The 24255-nt window shown below is 39.1% G+C and overlaps 3 protein-coding genes across 7 annotated transcripts in view; 2 read left to right on the top strand and 1 right to left on the bottom strand.

Moving 5' to 3' along the window:
* Nucleotides 1-299: 299 nt before the first annotated feature.
* On the top strand, nucleotides 300-5914 carry LOC129094971 (uncharacterized). 4 transcript variants are annotated; one of them, XM_054603293.1, is made up of 8 exons: nucleotides 300-374; nucleotides 1225-1248; nucleotides 3661-3684; nucleotides 3842-4105; nucleotides 4213-4449; nucleotides 4543-4656; nucleotides 5117-5229; nucleotides 5829-5914. In XM_054603293.1, exons 1-8 carry the CDS (start codon nucleotides 311-313, stop codon nucleotides 5838-5840), a joined length of 852 nt encoding a protein of 283 aa, XP_054459268.1. In that variant the 5' UTR covers nucleotides 300-310; the 3' UTR covers nucleotides 5841-5914. The 4 variants fall into 4 exon arrangements, with proteins under 4 accessions (XP_054459268.1, XP_054459267.1, XP_054459269.1 ...); XM_054603292.1 differs by lacking the exon at nucleotides 5829-5914 and having other exon boundaries at nucleotides 5117-5573; XM_054603294.1 differs by lacking the exons at nucleotides 300-374; nucleotides 1225-1248; nucleotides 5829-5914 and adding an exon at nucleotides 3318-3422 and having other exon boundaries at nucleotides 3649-3684; nucleotides 5117-5573.
* Nucleotides 5915-6308: 394 nt separating this feature from the next.
* Nucleotides 6309-9479, top strand: LOC129094699 (receptor-type tyrosine-protein phosphatase C-like). The gene is made up of 9 exons (XM_054602959.1): nucleotides 6309-6321; nucleotides 6624-6755; nucleotides 6883-7038; nucleotides 7403-7549; nucleotides 8341-8546; nucleotides 8651-8711; nucleotides 8872-8983; nucleotides 9240-9277; nucleotides 9415-9479. The coding sequence occupies exons 1-9, from the start codon at nucleotides 6309-6311 to the stop codon at nucleotides 9432-9434; spliced, it is 885 nt and encodes a 294-aa protein (XP_054458934.1). The 3' UTR covers nucleotides 9435-9479.
* A 1339-nt stretch (nucleotides 9480-10818) lies between these two features.
* Nucleotides 10819-24255, bottom strand: part of nek7 (NIMA-related kinase 7) — a 58094-nt gene continuing 44657 nt past the window's right edge. For both annotated transcript variants that reach the window (XM_054602423.1, XM_054602422.1), the window contains 2 exons: nucleotides 16561-16674; nucleotides 10819-13444 (listed from right to left, as the gene is read on the bottom strand). In XM_054602423.1, coding sequence (XP_054458398.1) covers nucleotides 13334-13444; nucleotides 16561-16674 — 225 coding nt within the window. In that variant the 3' untranslated portion in view covers nucleotides 10819-13333. The remainder of the gene's footprint in view (nucleotides 13445-16560; nucleotides 16675-24255) is intronic.

Here is a 24255-nt window from a genome sequence, read left to right on the forward strand (position 1 = left end):
TTTGCTTGTTCTATGTTTTTATGTCTCAGATTAGAAGTACTTGTGAAATTGTGCAGCTACTATCACAGAGCAAACTGGTTTTAGAACAAAAACTTTTCATTCCAGAGCAGGGCTGACATCGCGCTTTACGTTCTCAATGTACTGCGTGCCAACCCTCAGTGATCTGGGGCGGTCACAGAAACCATACATCTCCCACAGGAAATGTACGGTTTAACAGACGGCTGTGTCGAATGACAAAGTTTCATGTGTAACCAAGATTGGAACATTTCTTCCTAAACATTTAACAGAAGTAAAAAAAAAACTCCTGGATATGGAAGGACTCTCTGGCGTCAAGATCCTCCTGCTCTGGGCTCAGATCATCGCTATGGTCAACTGTAACTATCAACGTTATTAACTGTATTATCTATTCATTTTATTATAGCGGGAATGTGGAAACAAAAATAAGTTTTGTGAAGTCATATCTTTGTATATGTCATCCTTAAGTCTTTTTATTTGTCGATATATAATTAAGGAGTTTCTGATAAAATAACTGCTATTGTTGCTGTTTGGTTGGTAAGACATACGCTACAGAAACTTTAATGCATTTCACACTTGTGTTTTTGAACACTGAAAATGTGATAACATTAATTAAGATCAGTATAGTTTTTGCTTAGTTGGACTGAAAAGCTCACTAATTATATCGTTTTCCAACATGAACAAACTGTCTGAGATTAAAAGATGACATCAGGTGGTTTGTATTAACTATAGTAGGAGGTGTTATGACTCTAGTTTAATAATAGTTAGTTTATCGACTCTGTAAAGGAGCTAATTTAGGTAGCTATTGACGCAAAGTTATGCCATCGCTGTTCCTCTGTTGACAATCGTGTTGAGGTTGGTATGGAGAGGTTCTAGGTTTCAGTGTGGCTCTTTGCAACATTGTTATAGCAACCAGTTTGTTCAGCACTGCCTCCTGCAGAACTTCAGATGAAAAGGCTTTTCTCTGTTTGACCTGACAATGCTTTTGGTCTATTTGTGCTTCGATATGAGCAAGTGATATGTGCAAACTGAAACTAATTGTGCAAGTATAAAGAAGTTCGAGGTTTCAGTGCAAAGCAGGAAATCGTGGTTTGCTTTCTGAACTAGCAAATTATTTGTCTCTCTTTCATTTTTTGCATGTTCTGTGCACTACATTGTACTCTTTCATGACAAAAAAGCTTTTAATGTTAAAACGTTTTCTCCGTGCAGGTCAAGGATCTCCAACTCCAAAAGGTGAGTGGGCAACACATAACATATAACAATCAATTATTATTAATTAACAATATGTTTAATTTTAATTATGCCACCAGCTGTGCTGAACCTTGTGCAACACCTTCACCTCAAACTCTATTTACTCTGTCTCATTTCTTCAGCACCAAATCAAGCATTTTATGAAATGAATTTGGCCTGACAATGGAAATAAAATTAAGGTGACCTGACTCACCCAAAGTTTTAATGGCAGACACTAATAAACAGTTCCAAAGTAAAGTATAAGTATCAGATAGCAAGCCCTTACTGGAGAAATGTGGGGACACAGTCACCTACAGACAGTTATATCGGTACAAAACATGTAAGTTTATTCCAGTTTGTGCTCATCTCAGAACATTTTGATTTGCCAAAGTAGAATGAAACGCATATGTTCATACATTATGCAGCTAATCTGCGATGGCGGTTTGCGTTTAAGCCCAGTACAGGAAGTAGTGTGGCATTCATAATGCTCACAGTGGTGCACAGGAAAGAAAAGTCAATCTTCAGGTCTAATTTTACTCACAGGTATTTTTTCCTTTCTGTTCTTAAGGTGTCTTATTATTTTTTTTATGCACTGTAATTTTGACATCATGGGATATTTTGCTTCCATGTTCTCTTTCAGACTAGTGGAAAGAAAACAGACAAAATACACATTGAGGTGTTAATTTTATTTCAATTTGTATATTTGTGTCTGTAGATTTACATTAGATAATGCCCCATTGCATATTTTAAACATTAGAAAACTAATCCTTCTATTACTTTTTATTTACCCTATTGTTTTGCAAAATTTATGGAATTTTACAATACATATCTTAAAGGCCGTTATCTCAATAAACTTTTTTTTCTCGTGTTCTGAGCAAGGAATCTCCACATCAGTAGCTCTGACATACACCAAACTTTTACAGTTTTATGCCAATCTATATTCTTAAGGTTTTTACTGAAGGATTTGTTCGAATATCATTCATAGCCTGATCTATAAACCGCTTGTTTCTATAACAAGGTGAAAATAGATTTCTTTGTGGCTGTTGACGTAATTTTCTGATTTATGGAGTGATGAAAAGAGATTTTCAAAAGTCTCTTTGTAAAAACCTTTGACTCTTAAATGTCGATAAAATGAAACAAGAATTTTAAGCCTGGCTTTATCCAATGTTCAGATAACTGTTCTGGAAAGGTACGCAAATTAGCATATCATTTAATAACATAATGCTTTATTTGCATATTCAAACTTAACATTTCAGAAAACCTTTATCACAATAATAATATTCTAAGTGTAAGTAATCAAATGGGGAAGTTCCAGGGTGGTATCTATTAGTTCATTTTTTTAACCCTTTTCACCTGCTGTGTCTCCCCTTAATTGGCCTGCTTCAAAGCTGAGTTTAAGCAAACTAACAATTACTGGCTGCAAAGTATCTATACTTTCGGGAGTGTACATTTACACCCTCAAATTATGGAAAAATACTCCAGAAAAGGTGCATAGTGTTTGTGCTTATTATGTTGATTAAGTTATATACAGTAATGATCCATTGATTGCTCACCCCATTAAATGCATTTATGTTTTTCTTCCCCGTCTGAAGTGCCTGCACAGTGAGACTACTGTTATTTAAGAACAAGCTAGATTTATGGGTTACTTTTAGGTTGTATAGCAAGTTATACTGTATCTGAAATCTTATTCACTGATCCGGTCTTTATGTAAATAGAGAGTTTATTTTACAGGTTCTGTGAGACAAAGTTGACAAAGCTGGTTTAATAATAGTAAGTTTATTGACTATGTAAAGAAGCTCATTTAGGTAGCTATTGATGCAACGTTATGCCATCACAATACCTCTGTTGACACAATCCTGTTGAGGTTGGCCACCATTTTCTCTTGCCTAGTGCTACTATGTTTTTTTTTTCACCTCTTCTCTTCTTGATAAAACAAATGTGAGGGAAGGATTAACACGTAGCAACCCCATATTTGTAACGAGAGGAAACAGGATTCATGTGGTCATCATCATGGAGGGAAAATGCTACGTGTAGCTCCTTTGATGAAGTAGGAGCTAGCATTGAGATATTGTCTATGGCCTGATTTTGGTTAATAAATTCTCAGAATACCACCACTCAAAACCAGACTTCACCTCCAAACACCACGCCCAACATGACCATGACTCCTACAACCAAAGGTTTGATTTTTCTCCTTACATGCCCTCCACTTGTCTTGTTGAGGACTGCGACAAGTAGGGACAACAGTTACTAACACTAGCACAGCTAAGGAATGGATTACTAGAAGTTCATGAAATACTGACACTTGCTTCACTTCCAAGTTGCTTCGTAGTTTTCAAAGTTTTATATTTGTATATTAATATTTTGTTGTTTCCTTCTCTAATCTCATTTTAATGTGTTCTCCAGCCACCACACCAGCCCCTCCACCTCCACCTCCAGAGTGTGAGTATCACTATCATTTTTCATTTTTTAACAAACCACTAATTATATTTTTTTCCAACATCTACATGAACAAACTGTCTGAGAATGACAGATGTCCTCAGGTGGTTTGTATTAACCACAGCAGGAGATTTTATAACTCTGTTGATTTTGTGTTCAGGTTTTTACAATGTCACAGCCATCCAGTTTGGCTTCCAGGTTGACATGTTGAACTTTACCCCCGCCAACTACAACGTCATCATTAAAGAAGAGGGCCGACCAGGCAAACCCATCGTTCAGTCCTTCAATCAAAAATCACATAAAATCCCACATCTGAAGCCCTGTACTGAATATGAGCTTAATGTGACATTCATCGATAACGCTGGCAAAGCAAAACCCTGTAAACACATTGAAAATAGAACTATGACACTGACACTGGATATGAGTGAGTAAAAATAATTCATACGTTTGATTTTCATTGTATTTTATTTTAATCTATAAAATGTGACCGACAGACGGATGTGTGCAGATCATTTCACTTATGTATTTCAGCTCAAACTGAAGTTGAAGAAGGCAGCTGCATGCCTGGATATGTTTGTTACCGGAGTAACTGGGACATCAGCTCTTCACTTTCAACAAAAAATTATATTCCAGCTATGCCGTGCAAAAGCAACAATAAAGAGTTCTGCATCAAACCTGGTTACAATGACATATGCACAAATTTAACTACAAGCTTCACTTCAGGAAAGTGTGGGGCTTTCTTTCACCTCACCAAAGACATCACTGTTGGTATGTACAGTAGAGTCATTGTGTGTTTTCAAATTGCATGTGGACTTTGGGTCATGATGTTTAATGTCTGTGACGTTTCCTTTCTTTCTACAGATTTCTTAGATCCAAAGGAAATAACTCAGACAGGTCCAACTGAACTTCCTGCAAAAATTGAACCAAATTTACCTCCAAACTGCAGCAATCTCACCATTGATTACACCTGTCAGGGTAAGTGGAAAGAAGGGAAGTAAAGAGACTTTGTCTATCAACATTATGAATGGATTTATATGGAATATATGGAAACTAAAGACCATTGGCCACAGTAGACCCAGTGAGCAGTAGACGGGATTTAGACGTCTAAATCTGGTTGAAAACTGGTTGAAATCGGGTCTAAACATCTATAGACGTCTTTTCAACCGGCTAAAACACGGTTACAACTTCAACATGTCACAAAACACCATTTGGTTGATAATGTGTTCTGTTGTAACGTAAGAGAGACGACATTAACATATTATATACATTATAGTATTTATGTAAAGTATTCAACTGGTCGTTGAAATTTAATGTTTCACATAAAAAGTCGGAAATATCGGACTTTATCGACTATTTGCTGCTAAAATAAGCTTCTAGGACGTCGTGATCCGGTCATTTTTATACATTACTCTTAAATAAGAAAGTTCGCTTACAGCTGTAACGCGCATGCGCAAGAACTTCGACTGCACGAGAGGAACGGCCGAGACTCACGAGACACGACGACAGGAACGAGCTGATGAACACGAGGCTTCACGCTGCACACACTGTGTAAGTACTTCAACTACTGGATTCAGTTATTCACGATGCAGGCGAGGCTGCTAGCTTGTAGCGTTAGCATGCTAGCTTGTAGCTACTGCTACCTGGACAACAGTAAACATTAATATGTGTGTAAGTTAATGTTGATGTGTTTATGGGCTGTCGCTGTAGTTCACTGATATAAAGTGAGTTTTAGGCCATTTTACATCTTAATACATTACAGAGAGCTAGTGGGGCTGTACACAGTTTAAATGGGGAGGTACACAGTTTAAATGGGGAGGTACACAGTTTAAATGGGGAGGTACACAGTTTAAATGGGGCTGTACACAGTTTAAATGGGGAGGTACACAGTTTAAATGGGGAGGTACACAGTTTAAATGGGGACAGTTTAAAATGGGGAAGTAAGTAAAATAAATTGATGTACAAACAAGAAGACAGTCAGAACATTGTTGTTTGGCATAGAGCAACATATAAACAATATAAAGTATTATAATGTGTAATATGCCAGTGAGCATCTTTACGTTGAAAAGACGTTTAAAATCGATTATGGTCACCGATGAACAGACTGGTTCAAGAGTTAATATGTTTTATAATTCTTGTTTAATTTACAGACATCCATCTGAAATATGACAGATCATCTGAAACCGGCTCCTGGAGGCTTTGACAACGACATTTAAAGAAGAAACGGGAGATTCTGTTGTGTGTATTTTCAATTTCATTGTAGTTGTATGAATAAAAACTAATTCATTGTTGCCTGTGTCAGATGGTCTTATTTGTCCTGTAAACTGTTAATGTGTTACTATGACTACGTGTTTAATGGCTACATATTTTACTGTGAGCAGTTTGAGGTTCAAAGGACTTTTAAAAGATGTTTATGTCTAAAAGTGGTTCAAAAGTGAAAGTTTATTCAACGTCTATCTGTAGACGTCTATTAGACGTTCACGTTTAGACCACATTTAGACGTGATTTGCAATATTGGCTTTCAACTGAGAAATGTGGATATGGTTTCATAGAAACTTTCTAAAGTGATAATATAACATTATTAGCACAACGTAGAGGATTACAAATGCACTATTGCAAATCACGTTGACATGTGGTCTAAACGTGAACGTCTAATAGACGTCTACAAATAGACGTTGAATAAACTTTCACTTTTTAACCACTTTTAGAGTTTTTCAACGGAAAAATGCTCACAGCAGATGCTCAACAGTTTTACTTAAAACTGAATCTAAATTGTCTTTTGGGGGTAAGAGGAAGAGGAGGTAGCCTGTTGCTTTGTGCTCTCTGTAAATAAAATATTTATTTATTTGCTGTGAATGTGTTCAGATTTGAGTCTACGTGCTCATTGGCACCAAGAAACAAATACCAGCTGTAGAAGAAAAGCTGTCATCCTTGTGTCTCCACAGAAGCCTATGAACCCAACACCAAGAAACTGTCTGATCTGGAGCCCTTCACAGACTACAGCTGTACTGGTCAGATCAAGAAAAACAATGTCCCCGTAAAAAACACGACTGCTTTCAAAGTCAGGATTGACTGTGGTATGTTAATATTCACTTCACCTCTGTGCATTGATAAGAACCAGCTTGTATCCTGAGATAACTTTGGAGAAAAGAACAGCTCCAGATGTTAAGTTCAGTGTTACAGATGTCTGATGTGTTCCAACAGATCTTACAATAAGCTTCAAAACGCCAACTGTCACCAACATCTCCATTCAGTTGAGATGGGACACGACCAGTAGGAAGTGTGGAGCTGTCCTTCCTGATCTTAAGAAGCTTTCTTATGCCTGCAGCTGTAGCCCTCACTACAATCAGAAACAAAATAGTAAGTAAAAGTATTTAGAGTATTCCTATTATCATTTGATTCATTTTACAGGAATGCACTTTTGGAAGTCTTTGGAGATCATTTTACTTGTCAGTTTACCTAAATAGTGAAACATACTGTTGACATTTGACTCAGTGCTTCATGCTAACACTTTAGCATGTGGAGTGTTTTAGCTTGCAGGGCCAGTTGGTGATCTACCAATGACACATTGATGATATTGATTGAATGACTGACTGACTGATATCTATTTTCTTGTCCCTTTATGAGTAACTTCACCAACAAAACAATCTGCTGTTTTATATTTTCCGTTATTCTGTTTTTGTCGCATTGTTGTTTAGTTAATCACAACCAAACTGTGTTGCAGTTCTAGCTAACGTGAAACCGCCAGGACGAGCATGTAAAATTGAAGGACTGGAACCATTTACCACCTATAACTGTGACGTCCAAACCAAATACAACTACAAGACAGTTACCCAACCAACTCCAGTTCATATCCAAACTGAGGCGGGAAGTAAGTGTCTAAAAAAAAGACAGCCTATTTATTTATTACGGTTTTATTTATAATATTATTTTTCAGATTTTCTGATTCTTCTGACTCTGGAGTTTGGTACCAGAGTAATTATTGACTAGAATTATAGACAGATACATTACAATTAATTTGTAAAAATATATATATAACGTTTTTCATTTTCATTCACTGTAAATCATGTCTTTAAACAATGGATTTTAAACAAACAACAACTTTAAGTGGAATAAACTTTTTTTTTAATGTAATGTACATGTTATTCCATTAACTTATATGTCTGCCAATTATATACCATTTCTTAATTAATTTGTTTCCTGCTTTAACATCTACAGTTTGCATTTCAGGGTAGCTTTATTACAAAAATAAGACACATGTGATGTCCAACCTACAAATTCCTCACACAACTTCCATAACATAACAGCTGTTTGGGACAAAAAGTTTTAGAAAATGTATAAAACATCATCACTTATCATTTATTGACATACAAGAATACAGAATACTAACTAAATAATGATGAATAGTATTACAATTTCTATTATCTTTTTTTTTTTTTACTTTGAGTTTATAACAATAATTGTTTTCAAAGTAAATTAGATTATCTTTATTAGAGAATGTGTCTATATATCACTACTGACAACCAGGACAACCAATACAGCAACACACTAATGATGCTTATCAGTGTTAAAACGGCCATTAAAGCTAACTTCAGTGTCACTTTGACTGTGAGTCAGTGTTGTATCTAAAGGGAAATATGTTGTTTTTCTTCACTCTCTTAGTACCAGACGCTATCACTTCACTGAAGGTGAATCATCCAGAACATAACGTGATAAGAGTAACTTGTTCTTATGGAAAACGTTGGAAAGGGCCTGAGAAGACATACATTGCACGTCTTTATAACGGTGGTGTGACTAATGAGCTTAAAAACGGAAAGTGCGATTTTGAATTCAAAGATCTAAGCTACTCAACAGAATATAGACTGGAGGTTTGCATAATCCTAATTTTTGGTTTCACAAAATTATTATACCTTTATCAATCGTTTTGTTCAAATGCTATAATTCCTAATTAATGGATTGTTTGTGTTTCCAGCTGACTGTTTTTAATGGATATCATCGGAGCGAGCCCAAGAAAGACACTGTTTTCACTTCCTGTAAGTGCTGTTTAAATTAATGCCACAAATTGTCTCACATTGTTCAGTAAAATATTGTGACACATTTCGCTTTGACAGACGGTGCACACTTACATTTCTATTCATTGCATCTTTAACATAAATGCCACCATTTTCAAATTATTTCTCCATCATTTTACAGATAATGACAAAGCTGTCATTGGGTTTCTGGTCTTCCTTATCATCCTTACATCTGTGGCTGTGCTTTTGGTCGTCTGCAAGATTTACATTCTGAAGCACAGAAAGTCCAGAAAGTAAAGATCATTCTACATCTCACCTCGTGCATCAGTTTCACTGTGACATTGTGACTTGTTTGTTTTGCAGTTGTTGTAGTTTAGTTTAATTTACAGCACAGGGACAGTTGTTGCAGCTGAACTCAATTCGTTAGTGAGGTTTCTAGATTATGTTCATAGAAACCGTACGTCTTAACACGTTTGAATAGCCCAATGACTGTTGTATTCTATATAAAGGTTGTTCTATAAAGGCAATCTTCACTTTATTTCTCCACAGGGTAGCGAATGAAGACGTGATGCTTGAACTAGAAGCCAGTGAGTAGACTGATGACTTTTGTTTATTGTTTTTTGAGTCAATGAGCAAGTATGTATAATGTATCTGTAAAGTGCACCATCATCTGCTGAGTACCCATCAATAATTGCACTATTTCCTGTTTTTTTTTTGCTGCTAGTTTATGCTAATGTCCCTTGATCTGAAGACAATTGCTGAAGAGGAAAGACCTGATGGAATTCTACACTTATTACTTTGTTTTTTATATAGATCGCTTGTGAAGAAAAGATAGACTTGTAATGTCTTGCTTAACAGCGCTACATTGTGCTAAATGGTTCTAGTATTTTTTCTCTCGTTTTAATGTGCACTTTGAAAGTGGAACTTGTTTTCAGTTTTTTCAGTATAATGTTAAACCGGTAGTTTATTTAAAATCACGCTTGTGTAGCATGGCTTTATATCATAGTAACCTGTGCTTTATTGATCTGTTGAGTTACTGTCATATTGTCCATTTTTATTTTCTGACCAGTTGAACAAATGCCAAACTGTACCACCTAAAGAAAAAGAAAGAAGTAGCAGCAGTTAAGTCCTGCAGATGCAGACGGAAAGAAATGTTGCTACTTGCAGTACCAGCAAGCAATTCATGTAAAAGATGGTGTTTTGTCTTTTTATCAGCTGCTGTTTTCATGTGTTTTTGCAGCATTACCTTTCATATTTGTATCAACCTTTATAATCCATAATAATATCATTAAAAATGTAAAAATGAATCAGACCTGCTTTGTACTAAAATTAATCAAAAAAAAAATACGATTGAGCTGTCAAACATCAAATTTTATATTTTTCTCTTTTTGTCTGAAGAAATAATCACTTTTTCGTCTGAGTTTTCCTCCACATGCAGATGAGAAATGCAGCCTCCTTACGTCCATATTTGGAGGACACCTGTTTATTCCATGTAGCCGCCAGTATCCCATAATCCATTTTTCTGTGAGTGGTTAAAAAGTGCATTAAGGGCATCCTCAAGTTCGGGGAGTCAGGAAATATAACATGACATCATATTTACTGGTTATCTATGTTCAGATGGCTTTTTATCGCCAGAAAATACATATCACATGATCTTGTGGACCAATACAAAAAGTTGTTCTAGCAACAGTCTGGATTTTGTTGTTTATAGCAGTGTGTTCAGAAAATAAATGGTTAAATAAATATACTTACCATTAGGCTGGTGTCATTTGCCAGTTATTGATCAAGGTGAACTGGCCCAACTCTTACTGTAAATTGAGGTTACATGAACAAAAAACACTCATGTTTACACTTTGTTGGTGAGAGGAGGCGCAGGCTCATTCTGGCCTTCGAAGTTTCGTCCTTCCTTACAAATAACCCATCTGGTTCAGCATCGCAGGTGTGAAACTGCCACGGCGCTGTAACGGAATCATACTGGCCAGCCTTGGCAATGTTTGGAATTGTATAAACGTTACTAGAGTGTACTTTTTTACTACTGCATCTCTTGGAAATCAAGTGTTGAGATGTGAAACGCATATAAACCTGGTAAGAGCACTCACTGTAAGACGAAAGCAATTTGAAAGCTTTATTGCATTTAGTTAGTATACAAGGAGCTTGTGATGAGGGTCTTTAATTTGACATGAAATGTTCAGAAAACAACCAAAGTACCAAAAAAATAAATAGTGTTTGCAACGTTTTACTTCTGGAAAACCAAGAGGGCCTGTGGAGAAGTAAACTAAGCCGAGGTAAAAGGCTGAGATTTAGGAGAGCATGGTCAAATGTTTATTAAAAAAAAAATAAAAAAAAAATACTCCCTACCAAGAAATGGCCATAATCCTTAAAGTGACTTTGCACTGTGTGCTATAAACCTCCTAGTGAGAATTTATTAAAAAAAACATGACTATGCACTGCATATTGCACGTTCATAACCAACTAGAAGACGTTCAATACATATTCAATCTTTTCTGGGGCATTTTCTAACTGATGATGGTGCGCTGGCATTGTGAAAGGGCATGAATGTAAATTTCAATAAAAAGCATTTTTGGTATTTTGCTGGTAAATACTTCTAATTTATTTCTGGAGTTCTTTAAAGCATCAAAACTCAATATCTAAAAAGTGATTTAAATACCTAAATGTTTTGGTGCTCTACAGATGCTCTTGTTAGGAGAATGTAGAGTTACACAGCACTGTGCCTGAAGAACATTAAGATAAACAATTAAGATATTAACTGAATGGAGAAAAAAAACAGTTTTACTGCAGTGGGTGGAGAAAAATTGCAAACAAAAATTGCAAAACCTGTCTTTGCACGTCTCAGACAAATAACCATCAACAAACTATTAAAACATTCTGCTGACCAAAACAAAATAACTTAAGCTTTGGTTTTGAAAATAACACGTAAAGTAAATAGAATTGAATGTTATGTAAAAAAAAGAAACATGAGAAACATGGGCATACATGTACATCATTTCAATGAGCGATTAGCAGGATATTTGATGATGTTAAAAGATTTTTGGTAAGACACTGAATTAAAGCGTCATCGATCATTAATTACTTACTATACCATTCATGTGGTATCATTGTTATTTTGTAAACCAGTGGTAGTGAGTGCTGGTTATTTGCGACCCCCTGGTGTAAACCTACTCACTGTAAAAAAGAAAAGAAAAATGCTGAAAAACCCTGTTTTCTTCCACCAAATGAATAAAGGGTTAAAAGCATACAGTATTGAATCAATAGGAACTGTTACAATACAATACAGTACAGTAAAACAAAGAGGACCATTGTGCTTGCTTTTTTTCAGTACAACACTTTAAAATATTATTCTTATAGAAGATACCATAACATATAAAAACTGAATTTTCTATGTGTGATTTTCTCTTTGGTATCTCAACGGAGAATATAAGTTAGGTAGGTACGCTGTGATTTACTGATGACATGGACGGCTTCACAAGACAAAGATCTGCTATGTTTTCAACATATTTGTTACTCAACAAGAAAACTACACTGCAAACTTACACAGCAACATTAACAATCACTAAATAGACTAACTTTCTGGGTGGTTAAATGCAGCCACTGGACCATGATGGAGAACTATGCGTTTGACTTTAGATTCTTCTTTTTGCCATGTCTTCATTGTGATTAAAAAAAATAAATCTTAAGTTGAACCAAGGAAGAAATCTATTGGTGTCAGTGACAAAGGTAAACAGAAGACGTAGAAACTGCTTTTCTTAAACCTTCTACCACTCCTTCTAGGCTGTCAAAAAAAAAGAGAGAGATTCTGAATTTTTCAAAGACGATACATAGGTGTCAAAATGACTCACATTCAAAGTGTTGTAGAGACATTTGCCCATGTTCTCCCCCCGGCACATCTCTAGTCTACCCTCTAAATGATCCTTCCTCTCCTAATACATTCATTAGACATGATCACCCTGCCAGCCTTCCAGTACCAGGGTAAAAAGTGCAACATAACAACGCTTCAACCGTCAATAACACTCTTGCGTTACTCAAATCTCTTCACTCCAATTTAACTATTGTTCTCAGTTTTCATGGTCTTTTTTGTTCTTTTTGCTGCTGACCATAAGTCTCATGAGTCCTACCAAACTTTACAAGGTCATTTTTATATATTCGTGATATTTGTCTTGATTAACTGTTTTAACAGGTAACGCCTAACTTTGCATTAAAAAAAAATAAAAAAATAAAAAAATCAGCTTTAAATAGCATCTGCTCATAGCAGCTGCTGAAGAACGGCTTTACTTCACAACATGGAAATACAGAGGACATGCGTTTTAAAGCCAGCAAATAACACATCAGTGAGTTACAAAACACTGATGTTCAGAGCTGTAACAATATTGAAGTCTAAGGAATTAGAGGTCCATCTAATAAAAAAAGTATAATGTCTATAATCTTTATCCTAGGGCAGAAAAGGTTTGGATGCCAGTCATGTTGTAGACTGTATCATCACCTTGAAAATAAATCTGTTACACATACTCCTTATCACAGAGTTGCTTAATTGTATAAAAGCAGGCAGATGTGTATGAGCGGAGCATGAAAAAGCAAGGAGAGAAGTGGGGAGGAGTTCTACAAGCTATACGTGTGAAACTCTGGGCTTAGCTGCCCTGTGTCATGTTCTGCATGTGTTTGGCAATGTTGTACACGTAGGCGATGTCCGGCCTCTTCTCCGGGTCAGGGTTGATGCACATATCTACCAAGTTCCTCAGCTGGTAAGAGGGACAGGAGGGTTGTTGGTTGGGAGGGAGAGAGAGAGAGAAATAAAACAGTCAGTGACACTCTGGTGAGGCCGAACTGCAAAAGAGCAGATCCAGAAATGAACAAACCCTCGCCTGCAGAGACCTGCTCGTCTTTTAATGCCCTCTAAACGAACTTGTTCCGTAAAGGCAATAACAAGGCAACAAGTAATCGAACTGAGACAAAGTCGCCAGGCTGCATTAGCGCACTAATCACTTATTTTTCTCATTCTATTTTTATTTGAGCCCCCAAACACACACAAATGCAGACAGGCACACACACACACACGCACACACACACACACACACACACACACACACACACACACACACACACACACACACACACACACACACACACACACACACACACACACACACACTGCTGCCACTCCATTGCCATCCGGAGACAGCACTTACACTTGAAGCCGAGCGAAGCGGCTGATTGGAGCAGATAGATAGACAGGCTTGCCGGCGGAACAGCCACTGCCATCATTAAAAAAAAAAAAAGAGGAGAATAAAAGATGGAGAGGAAAGGAAAAAAAAATAACATCTTCGCAAGGTCGCTATGGTAACCGTCTGCCGACTTCCTGGCCGCTGTTGCGTGGCACAGGCTTGGACGAGTTCTCGTCAGCCGCAGTTTTTATGTGTGTGTGTGTGTGTGTGTGTGTGTGTGTGTGTGTGTGTGTGTGTGTGTGTGTGTGTGTGTGTGTGTGTGTGTGTGTGTGTGAGAGAGAGAGAAAGTGAGAGAAAGATGCAAATTCAGACAGTCTGAGAATTAGTCCCACAGAATGGAGATATGGGGGGGGGGGGGAGATGCAGATATGTAAAATATTCATGTGCTTCTTTGCATGGCGAGTGGGAGGGGGGTGTCAGGTGGAGGGAGGGTGGCGGGGGTTGGGGGAAGGAGCTGGTGAAGGGAGGCGTGGGGTGGGTGGGTGGGGGGGGAGCATAGACGGAGATGGTTAAATGACACAACAAAGATGAGCAGCTGACAGTTTGCTGCCGATCCTTCAGGAGCATTGTTTACATCCAGACAGGCGCTGCAGGCTCCCCCCTCATCTCCATCTCTCCATCGCCCTGTCTCTCGCTCTATCATTCCCTCTCTCTTTCGCTTTGTCTCCCTTTCTCCTGGATGGGGGTGACATGTGGGGCAACGCAGGAGCTCAGAGTAGTATGTGTGTGTGTGTGTATATGTGTGTGTGTGTGTGTGTATATGTATGTGTGTGTGTGTGTGTGTGTGTGTGTGTGGAGAGAGCTCTTGTAGCAAATATATACTTGCACAATTGCTCTTGCACATCCAAAAACACACATATAGACGCTACAGAGGCTTGAGACACCTCCCAATTAGCATTTATGAACGTAATTAATTTAATACCAAAGTATAACCGAGCCTCTCATCAGGGTTTACTATTTAACTAGAGAGACTTGAATAATGATGGCCACTTAAACTTTGCCACTGTGGACTTGTTCATGCAGTTAGTCTGATAGTAGAGCAGAAGGCATGGATATAAAGGACAAAATAGGTTGAGCAGTGTGTTTCCAGGTTTAAGCCCCATAACTATATAACCAGTATGCATGTAAGTACAGGTATGTAATTAAAGCAGTCATGTTATACAGTCTTAGATTGTATTTTGTCTCCATCTTACAGACATTTGTTTCCATTAATTTCCAACTGTCATAAAACCAATAAAACAAAAGTTGAATTTGCCGCAGAATAATGCAAACTCGATGTTCACTGTATTTGGATTAAACAACTCGGCAAAAGTTTTCAAAAGCCTTCTGATGGATCTTCATACAGTTCCAAAAAGCATGAACGGAAGAAAGAAAGCTTATATTGACATTTCTAAAGCACAGCAGCATGGTTTCCAAAAAGTTTAGTTGTGATGTAATATATATGTAATTTAGAGCTGACAAAATAGCTGAATAATTGACTTGAAAAGTAATTGGCGATAAATGTAATAATTGTTTAAATGCAGATTAAAAGTACAAATGTCAAACATTTTGGGGTTTCAGGCTCTAAAATGTGAGGTTGTGCTGTTTGTCTCAGGTTTACATAATTGCAAATGTAATATCTTCCAGTTTTGGACTGTTAATTAAAGGAAAATAATATTGGAAGATGTCACCAAAGGCTCTAAAAACTTATCCTGGGCATTTTCCCACTATTTTCTGATATTTCATGGACTATACAACTTCTCAAATAATCAAAAAGTATTGGACATATTCATTAATAATGAAAACAACTTTATTGCATGCCTAATGTCACTTGTAGCTGAAGGGCTGAAACAATAGAAAAAACTATCAGACAAATGCGATAACTCACAAAGCTTAGTCCGCCCATAAGAAAGCACGTCGTCCTTTCTTAATGGATCAAATGCATGCAGTGTGTGTGCGTGTGTGTCTTTGAGCCAGTGCCTGAGCTTTTGCATGTGCGTACACTTGACATAATGTTTTTAATTGAAAAAGACTGAACGTTGGGGAAAAATATGCCACCCACACAAAAAGGGCATGCAAACACGAAGCCATGCACATGCATACACACGTCACCGGCAATCAGCAATAAGGCGATCTTAACCGCAGCCCGACTACATTACATCTGTGTGCACGGGTAAGTCTGCACAGAACTACAGCAGATGATCTAACATTAAGTTAGGGAAACATGACACTCCGGCCCATTTAGTTTCACCCCACTTTGTAGCATGGCCAGATGCTTTTGATATGTGCATTTAATTTTCAAACGGGTAGAATCATAGCCGGTCTTTTGATCACGGAGCAATATCATACTGTACTGTGCTGTAGCTCCGACAGCTGGGTGGATTTCACTTACATATAAAAAATAAAAAAATCAACTTTAATAGTTAACATAAGTAAAAATCAGAAAACTGGCAAAGAGAAGGCGAAACCCTCAACCACTGCTTGAAACAGTTTAGCTCACTTAAAAGACATTAAGAAATTTAAAAAAAATTGAAACTTTCTTTTAGAAGGAGTTGAGGAGTCAAGACTTACTACGCGAGTCATTTCAAAACACTGAGCAGGTCCATATTTACCTACCATAGGTAACCATAAAAGGTAACTGTTACAGTACTTACCTCCTCTGAGTAGTGATCTGAGGGAAGAGGGGGGTAGTCACACTGTTCTATCTTCTTACAGAGGGAGTAAAGGTTCATCTTATCCCCATAGAACGGACTCTGCAGGGCTGCCATCTGATATGGAAAGATATAAGGGAACAGGGAAAGGAAGAGTAGAGAAAAAGACAAAAGGACAAGGTGTGAGAGAGCAAAGTAGAAACTTGAAATCACCCAGTCAAAATTTCAACAAGTGCTACACAGAAGATGATACGTACAGTATGTGAAGAGTAGAACCTGCACAGCTCACTTTTTGGAGGTATATGACTTATTGATTAAAGGTTGATGTGAGAGACAAATAAAGACAACAACAAGTCGATACACTGTATGTCCAAAGTTTTTTTGCACACATCGAATCAGCAGACACTTATTTATGTTTTTTGTTGTGGAATGAGCGGTGGTCCAAAATTCAAGTGAACCGAAACAGAAAAATCCACGAGAGCTCTCTTAGCTTATGTGTTTTCCCCCAAGCCTGTTTCTACTGCACTGCTTCGAAAAACTTGGAGATATAGAGACATAGAGACATAGAGACACAGAGTTACGAAAAAGAAGAGCGGAGAGTGAGGAGAGGAGAGGGGCGCAGGCATATGAGAGGAGAGAATTTTTCAGTTTGCTGGAGCAGCGAGAAAACTGTATCCTCTGGAAAACAAATGCAAGCAAGCAGAGCAGAGGAGGTGCAGACGGGAATGCTAAGGAAGAGTGGAAAGGATAAGGAGACTTTTGCTGAGTGGAAATCGGTGAAGAATCCCTCCAGCCTGTCTCAGAATAGAAAATATAGCATGCCATATCTGCCAGGGTTAGTGACTGACTCACTTCTTATTGTTTAAATGTGCATGCACAAGGTGAAGGTAGCAGCAGGCTTGCATAACAAACTCACTCATTCTTATCGTTTTCTTTATTCAGTGCTATCGAAAATAAATGAGCATTAGCCTTATGTGTGGGGCCAAATAGCTTAACTACTGTATGTGAAAACAATATTTCTGTTTCATGCCCTGCACCAGTTTAAGGGCGAAGAGACTTTCTCAGCACTTCAGAAGAGAGGAAGCGTCTTTTGGACCAATGAGAAACAGCATCTAGAGCCATTAATACACATTCATTGCTCGTAGGTTTCCGTTTCTGTTTTTCATCAGCACTCTGTGGGTTTTCAAACTTACACATGATGTTGATGAAGAACAAAACGCAGGCATTGCTATAAAAGGACAAAATAAAAAAGTTATCATAGTGCGCAGATTCAGTATTCATATTTTTGCTTTGTTTTTTTTACACATTATTATTTTTACCCCCCCAGGGGCCCCTACATGATTATCTGTGGATGTACAGTATGTGTTTGACAGTCTGTTAATTGTTAGTGTGAAAAATGTTAAGAACAATGTGTCCACATATGGATCCAAATGGAATTGTTCCATACAGAATACAGCAGGTTAGTGTGAATGTGCCACCTTCCACAATATCAGGCTCAGTATATTTCTATGTAAATAGGACCATAAAGGAAACAGAGGGACAGGCTTTCCTGTGCCAGGGAGTATATAAACATTTTAACAGCAACCAAGGACAACACTAGGTGAAGTCTAAGCCTTCCTCTGAGTTACAGGGACAAACTCAGTGAACCGCTTAGAGCTACTGCTTGAGGAAATCAATAAAAAATATGATTAAATATGTCACTAAGGCCTATTAGTCATGAGAGTTATTACTGATAAAAATCATTGCGCCCGTCTTTGCTGCATGTGGTTACCAATGTAACCCTTTGACATTGCCCAAAAAAGTGTCAAGCAATTCACCAACTTGTGGGCGGCTTCTTCATTTCGCTTTTCACTGAAAAAAAAAATGTGTCAAACATTGATGGTGCAGAGACAGAAAAGTTCTTGTTCCCTATTGGGCATATTTTGACAAGATCTCTGTCAAATCTTCCAGTGGGAAGTCAGGATGACGGCGGCAGAATCTCAGTGGGCCATCTCTCCTCTGGACGTGATTTACCATCGCACATCCATCCGCACTCCTAATCAAACACTCGCATCAAAACGGTATATCCTCAGAAAAACACATGCGAACACTAAGTAAAGAGGATCTCCCTCTCCCCATCTCCCCTCGGACACCCCTCTCCCTCTGCTCCGACAATTACAACTGAGACTGGCACAGCAGGCGGTTGACAGTGATGAGATGTGTGAGGAAATGTGTATTCCTGTGCGTGTCAGCAATGATGCACTTCTAGTTCTAACAAAGCCACATATCTGTAACCTTATATTTCACATTTGATTCTGCAGTTAGCAACACACATTCAAATTATCAGCCTCCTTTTTCAAAAACCGCCTGTTATGTTTAAGTTCATAATTGGCCTTTATATATTGCGGACAACAGAAGCTGCAACAATATCAACAAAATAATTAGAATGTAAACTTATTAGATTGTCTAAATCTGCAGCGAATCAAATCACCAGCTAATCTGCTGTTTATAAATACGTCGCCAGTCCAGTGAGGTCAGGAAACGTTTTTTAGAAATGAATCACTTTCCAACAAACGAAGTAAAAGCTCTCAAAAAACTAGAGGGCAGTGCGAGGTGGACTCAGCTGGCTTTCTTTCAAAACACTATGGATTGGTGTTAAGTGCCCATGCTGAAACAGAGAATGCTGACCACTTTCAGTAAAAGTCCACCTCAATTACTTGGAAAGGACCATGTGGGGGGAAAAAACACTCTTAATTGCTTCATAACAAATATATTTACAACTTTTAGTGGTGTATAACAGGTAGTGTGGGCATCTGTGGGTTTGTGTGTAAGGGCTGGATATAGCTTTCCAAAACAACAATTTTCTCAGGAAGCGAGAAAAAAGGGAAAGTGAGTAAGAAACAGACGGAGAAAATCAGCCAGCAATAGACACCAGGAGGCAAAGGGTTAAACAAGACCCCATCGTATTTTCATGCATCTTCTGCTTTTGACAGATGAAAAATGTCAACTGTCCTGTTTGTATTTGGGAGTTTTTTGCACTATTCATCTGCTTCATTAGTGCCTGCTGCTCCTAGCCCCTGACAGCTGCCGGCCCCCTGCTCTCAGCACACACACACACACACACACACACACACACACACACACACACACACACACACAGAACACACACACACTAACTCCGTTTTTCAGACTGTGTCGTCGCAATGGGTTAGATGATTGACTCACTCTCTGACCTCTGAGGCTCTGGTGAGTATGTGACTGTGTATGTGTGGGTGTGTGTGTGTGTGTGTGTGCGTGCGTGAGGATGGGTGTGTGCACGGTTCATTGATATTCGAGAGGCATACAATGCACACGCATGCCTGCTGTCTGTCTGTCTAAGGGGTGTGAGCTGCTGGTGGCAGAACACACACACACACACACACGCACACACACACACACACACACACACACACACGCACACGCACACCCTCCTTTGTTCCTCGGCTCTTCATCAGCTGGCCAGGCTGAGCTCTGCCCAGCCCAGGCATGTAAAGCTAGCATCCCTGTCCGTGTAAAAGGTCTGGATGGGGCCTTCCAGCGTAATTAACACTGATCCCGCTCTATCTCTCCAGCTTCTCTCCCTGTACGCCAATTAAAAGAAGCTGCGAGAGGCTCCCCCCCCCCCCCCCATCCCCGGAGCCCTTACAGCATGGGACTGAAGGGTGTCTCTCAAGTTCTCATTTACTCATTTATAAACACACACACACACACGTATATATACAATTATAGGCACACGCTACAAAATGCAATAGAGGTATATTTTGTCTCTCGCTTTTCCACACACACACACACACACGAACAAACACACACACACATCTACACACAGTGCAAGTGAGCAAAGCATGACTTTTTTATGTGCTCATGCCTTCATGTGGTTTTATGATGATATATTAATCAAGGCGATACGTCACAGTGTAGGGACAGTCATTAAAAATATACCTCCACCCAGTGGAGTCATCAATAGTCTACTTCAACACACTAAAAGGGAAGAAAGATGAGAAGAAGGGGAATGACTTAAAAGTGCCAGATTGTTCCAGTGGGTTGAACTTTTGAGGAAAAACTGGATGTGTCCTCATGTCCCCATCTCACTGCAGCTCAACCAAGTGTTGTATTTGAATTGGGAAATGTACAGGAATAATTAAGAATTTTGGGATATACACATATTTGCTGTCAAAGTCAATGCCACTCGCATGTTTGTCTGTTAAATCAGAGCAACAGTTTGCATTGTGTTAGCTTAGCACAGAAAAATGAAACAGCAAGCTTATATCTTTGTTTAAATCTGTAAAACTACTGAAGTGTAAAAACAAAAATATGTGGTTTTACAGTTAAGCTGAACAGGTAAAGGACATATATAAGTGTGGTGTCTGTCTTCTCATCCAACTCAAAAAGCAAATAAATGCATTTCCCAATATGTCAAACTACCAACTCTAGAGTTTCAAAACATGGACATGCAGTGGGCTCATATAGGCACAACTGAATTGAGAGTTCTACTCATAAATGTTGTTAATAAGTTTAAAGGCAGAGAGCAAGAAGGACAGCATGGATAAGAAAATAACAAATATAAAAGGAGGAGTAAGACACATTGTATACAAATGACGTAGATAAATTGCTAGATTTGTCACTGCCTGATACTGATGCTAGTAGGAGGAACGTGAATATTAGTGCATCAAAAACTACAGATACTGTATAAAATACATAAAAGGATTTACCAAGGATATCCACAGACAGCAGTCTTGGCTTGCAAAAATCCCACTCTGATTCTCCAAAAAATATAGAGAGCGAGCCACAGGGCCAACTCATCACATGCAAACGCCAGCTGCTGAGAACCTAGCATTTTGGGCCTCATAAAACCAAGAGCAAAACTAGAGGGGAGGGAGAGGAGTGACGCAGGAGGCATGAGACATGGGCACAGTCAGAGGTATGGATGGCTGGGCTCCTACAGGAAGGAGACACATTCCAGTAAATCTTTTCCAAGAAACACCCCCCCCCCCCCCCTTCCCTGCTAACCTTTATATAAAACATGGCAACCACAAAACATCCGTAAAAAGCCAGGGACCTACATTGTGTGTGTAAAATGCATCTCTTTTACACAGCAGAGAAAAATGAGCAAGGGGGTGAATGTGCGTATATGAGGTGTTTCTGACTGAAAGCAGGAGGATAGAGCGCTAGGAGACCGAAATCTCATCGACCGGAGTGTGACCAAACTCTCTCTTTACCTTCCTGCTCACCCCGGGAGACAACCCCTGCGACTGCAGCGTCCCTGTTTACCACGGTGTAGGAAGTTTGGGTGAGGGGGCACAGGGCAGGGTCAGGTGATGTAATGAGGTTGGACGCGAAAAGAGAAGGATCAAACAGAATGCGAGATGAAGATAAACAATGACGCGGTATTGACGGACGGACCCTTCGGACCCTAGCCGAACCCCCAGGCACAAGAATGAAAAATGCAGGCTCTCTCAAATTGAGCGATTTCACACATAAGGAACCAAACTCCCTGGGATACGGACTCATACACAAAAACATAAGACTCGCAAAAATCTTCAGCCCCTACTGTATGTTCAGAAAGAAATCAATGAGCACCAAAGGGAACAGGCGTGGATTTCTGTGTGAATTCCTTATGCCTGCAAGTTAAATGAGGAAAAGGGAGACATATGGAGGGGAACATATAGAGCAGGAGAATAGAGCAAAGAGGATTGTGGGAGAGTTTTAGAGAGAAAGAGGCAAGTTTGCTGATACTGGATGCACTGTGATGCCCTCTTACCAAGACGAGTGTGGAGCAAAGGTCTGCTCTTCAAAGTGAATATGCATGGCGTGGTGAGCGCTGCTCTGGTAAAAAATAAGGTTGCAAAATCTTTATCTCCACAGGCTCCTTGCATGGCTCACCTTGACCTGATGACTGGAGTTATGCGTCTTTCCCTCTGTATGAACCCCCCCCCCCCCCCCCCCATTTTTTTTTTATTCTCTCCAGCAATCTATATCCAGGCTCGTGCTATTCGTTATTTCCCCTTCCATTTCTCCCCCTCTGCTCTTTCTTTCTCTCTAACCTTCTATCTCCTCTTTCGTGTCCTTCCCTCCTAAGGCTTCTTCTGCCTTTCCCCTTCTCTAGCTTCCTATATTGTTACTATATAGATTCTTAAACTTTTTCAACTTACATCTTTATTCCCTGCCTCCTGACGGAGCAACAAGTCTGTCTATTTTTTTTTCTCCACTTTTGCTCTCTCCCCTTCCCTCTCCTCATCCCTGGTCTCCCATCTTGCTTTCTCTGTGCTATGTCCAGACTGTGGCCCCTCACAGTTGTCTTTGGGTGAAAGTCATTCAAGATCAACGGACTGTGCCCCATCTGACGCTGTGAGACAATCAATGCTCACGCTGCACATGTAGTACTATCACAATTCTAAAATGAAGCGCTTCCTCAACAAAACTGATCATCACATGTAAGACATCTTGTTGCACCATGGCCCTACAAATACAATTAAACCAAGCAATATTTAGTTTTTGACGTCAGGTTTTACCTAAACCTAAGTAAAAAAACTAAACCAAACTCCCATTAACAAATTAGCTACACAAAATGAGCTTAATGAAACAAAACTGTTCCGTTCTGTGCTGGGGGGGTTATGCAACCATCATACCTGCATAAACTATGCAACAGTTGTGTGTGTGTGTGTGTGTGTGTGTGTGTGTGTGTGTGTGTGTGTGTGTGTGTGTGTGTGTGTATATATGTTTTTAATGTTTTTAATTAAAAGTAAAAGTATGATATTCAATGTAAAACGCACCAATACACCACACATATGAAAAGTACCAAATCAGAATGTGACCTACAGCATCCACTGCTTTCAGCCAACCACAGCCCTGCGTTGCCGCAGTGCATTGTGGGGAACTAATTAGCATGAAGGACCGTAGTCTCTGAGCAGCCATGACCTGCAAGCTTAGCTCAAACTTCTTTCTTGCACATTCTCCACCTTTCTGTGCCTGAGGCGCTGTAGAGAAGGTGTAGTCACTGGTGCGTTGAATTGTAGCCCAAGTGATCAGCAACTCAGGGGAGTTAAGAGAGAGGAGGGGAGGGAAATGTGAGAGTTTCCCTGACCAACAGTGGGCATTTGAAAATGTGTGTGTGTGTATTCAGTGCATGTCAAGATTGGCAAGGTGAAACATCAGATTGACTGCTATCATCCATGTCTATCATTGTTCTGCTCCTCACTCTTTCCTTTGTTCCCTCCGCTGTGTGCTCCTCCCGGGCTTGTTTCCACTCAGTGTGGTCTGCAGCAGAGCCCTGTGGTGTTTTGCTCCTGACTAATCAAACTAGTCAGTGTCACTGGGCGGCCTTATCTAAAACACATGGCCATGTCAGTTCCCTTCACTCGCCGGCTTTTCAACGTTCAGCAGGTTCCCAGGCTAAAGAACTTTAACTCAAAGAGACTTAAGAGGAAGAAGCACATAACAGGAGCGATACCAGGTAAAGAAATGGAACACACCATTTTAATATATATTATTACTATGTATTAAAGTGTGAATTTTGTAATTTGCACACCATGACTTGTTGTGGAGGTGAATACAATACAGTATAACCATGTGGGAAAGTGCAGGCGTATTTGTATATATTTTCTTACAGTACTCCGTTATATTGAGGATGGTTTGTTTGTTTATGTGTGTGTGTCTGAGCCAAAGCGTTCTCACGTCACTCCT

The sequence above is a fragment of the Anoplopoma fimbria genome, chromosome 8 (assembly GCF_027596085.1).
Source record: "Anoplopoma fimbria isolate UVic2021 breed Golden Eagle Sablefish chromosome 8, Afim_UVic_2022, whole genome shotgun sequence".
Lineage (NCBI taxonomy): Eukaryota > Metazoa > Chordata > Actinopteri > Perciformes > Anoplopomatidae > Anoplopoma > Anoplopoma fimbria.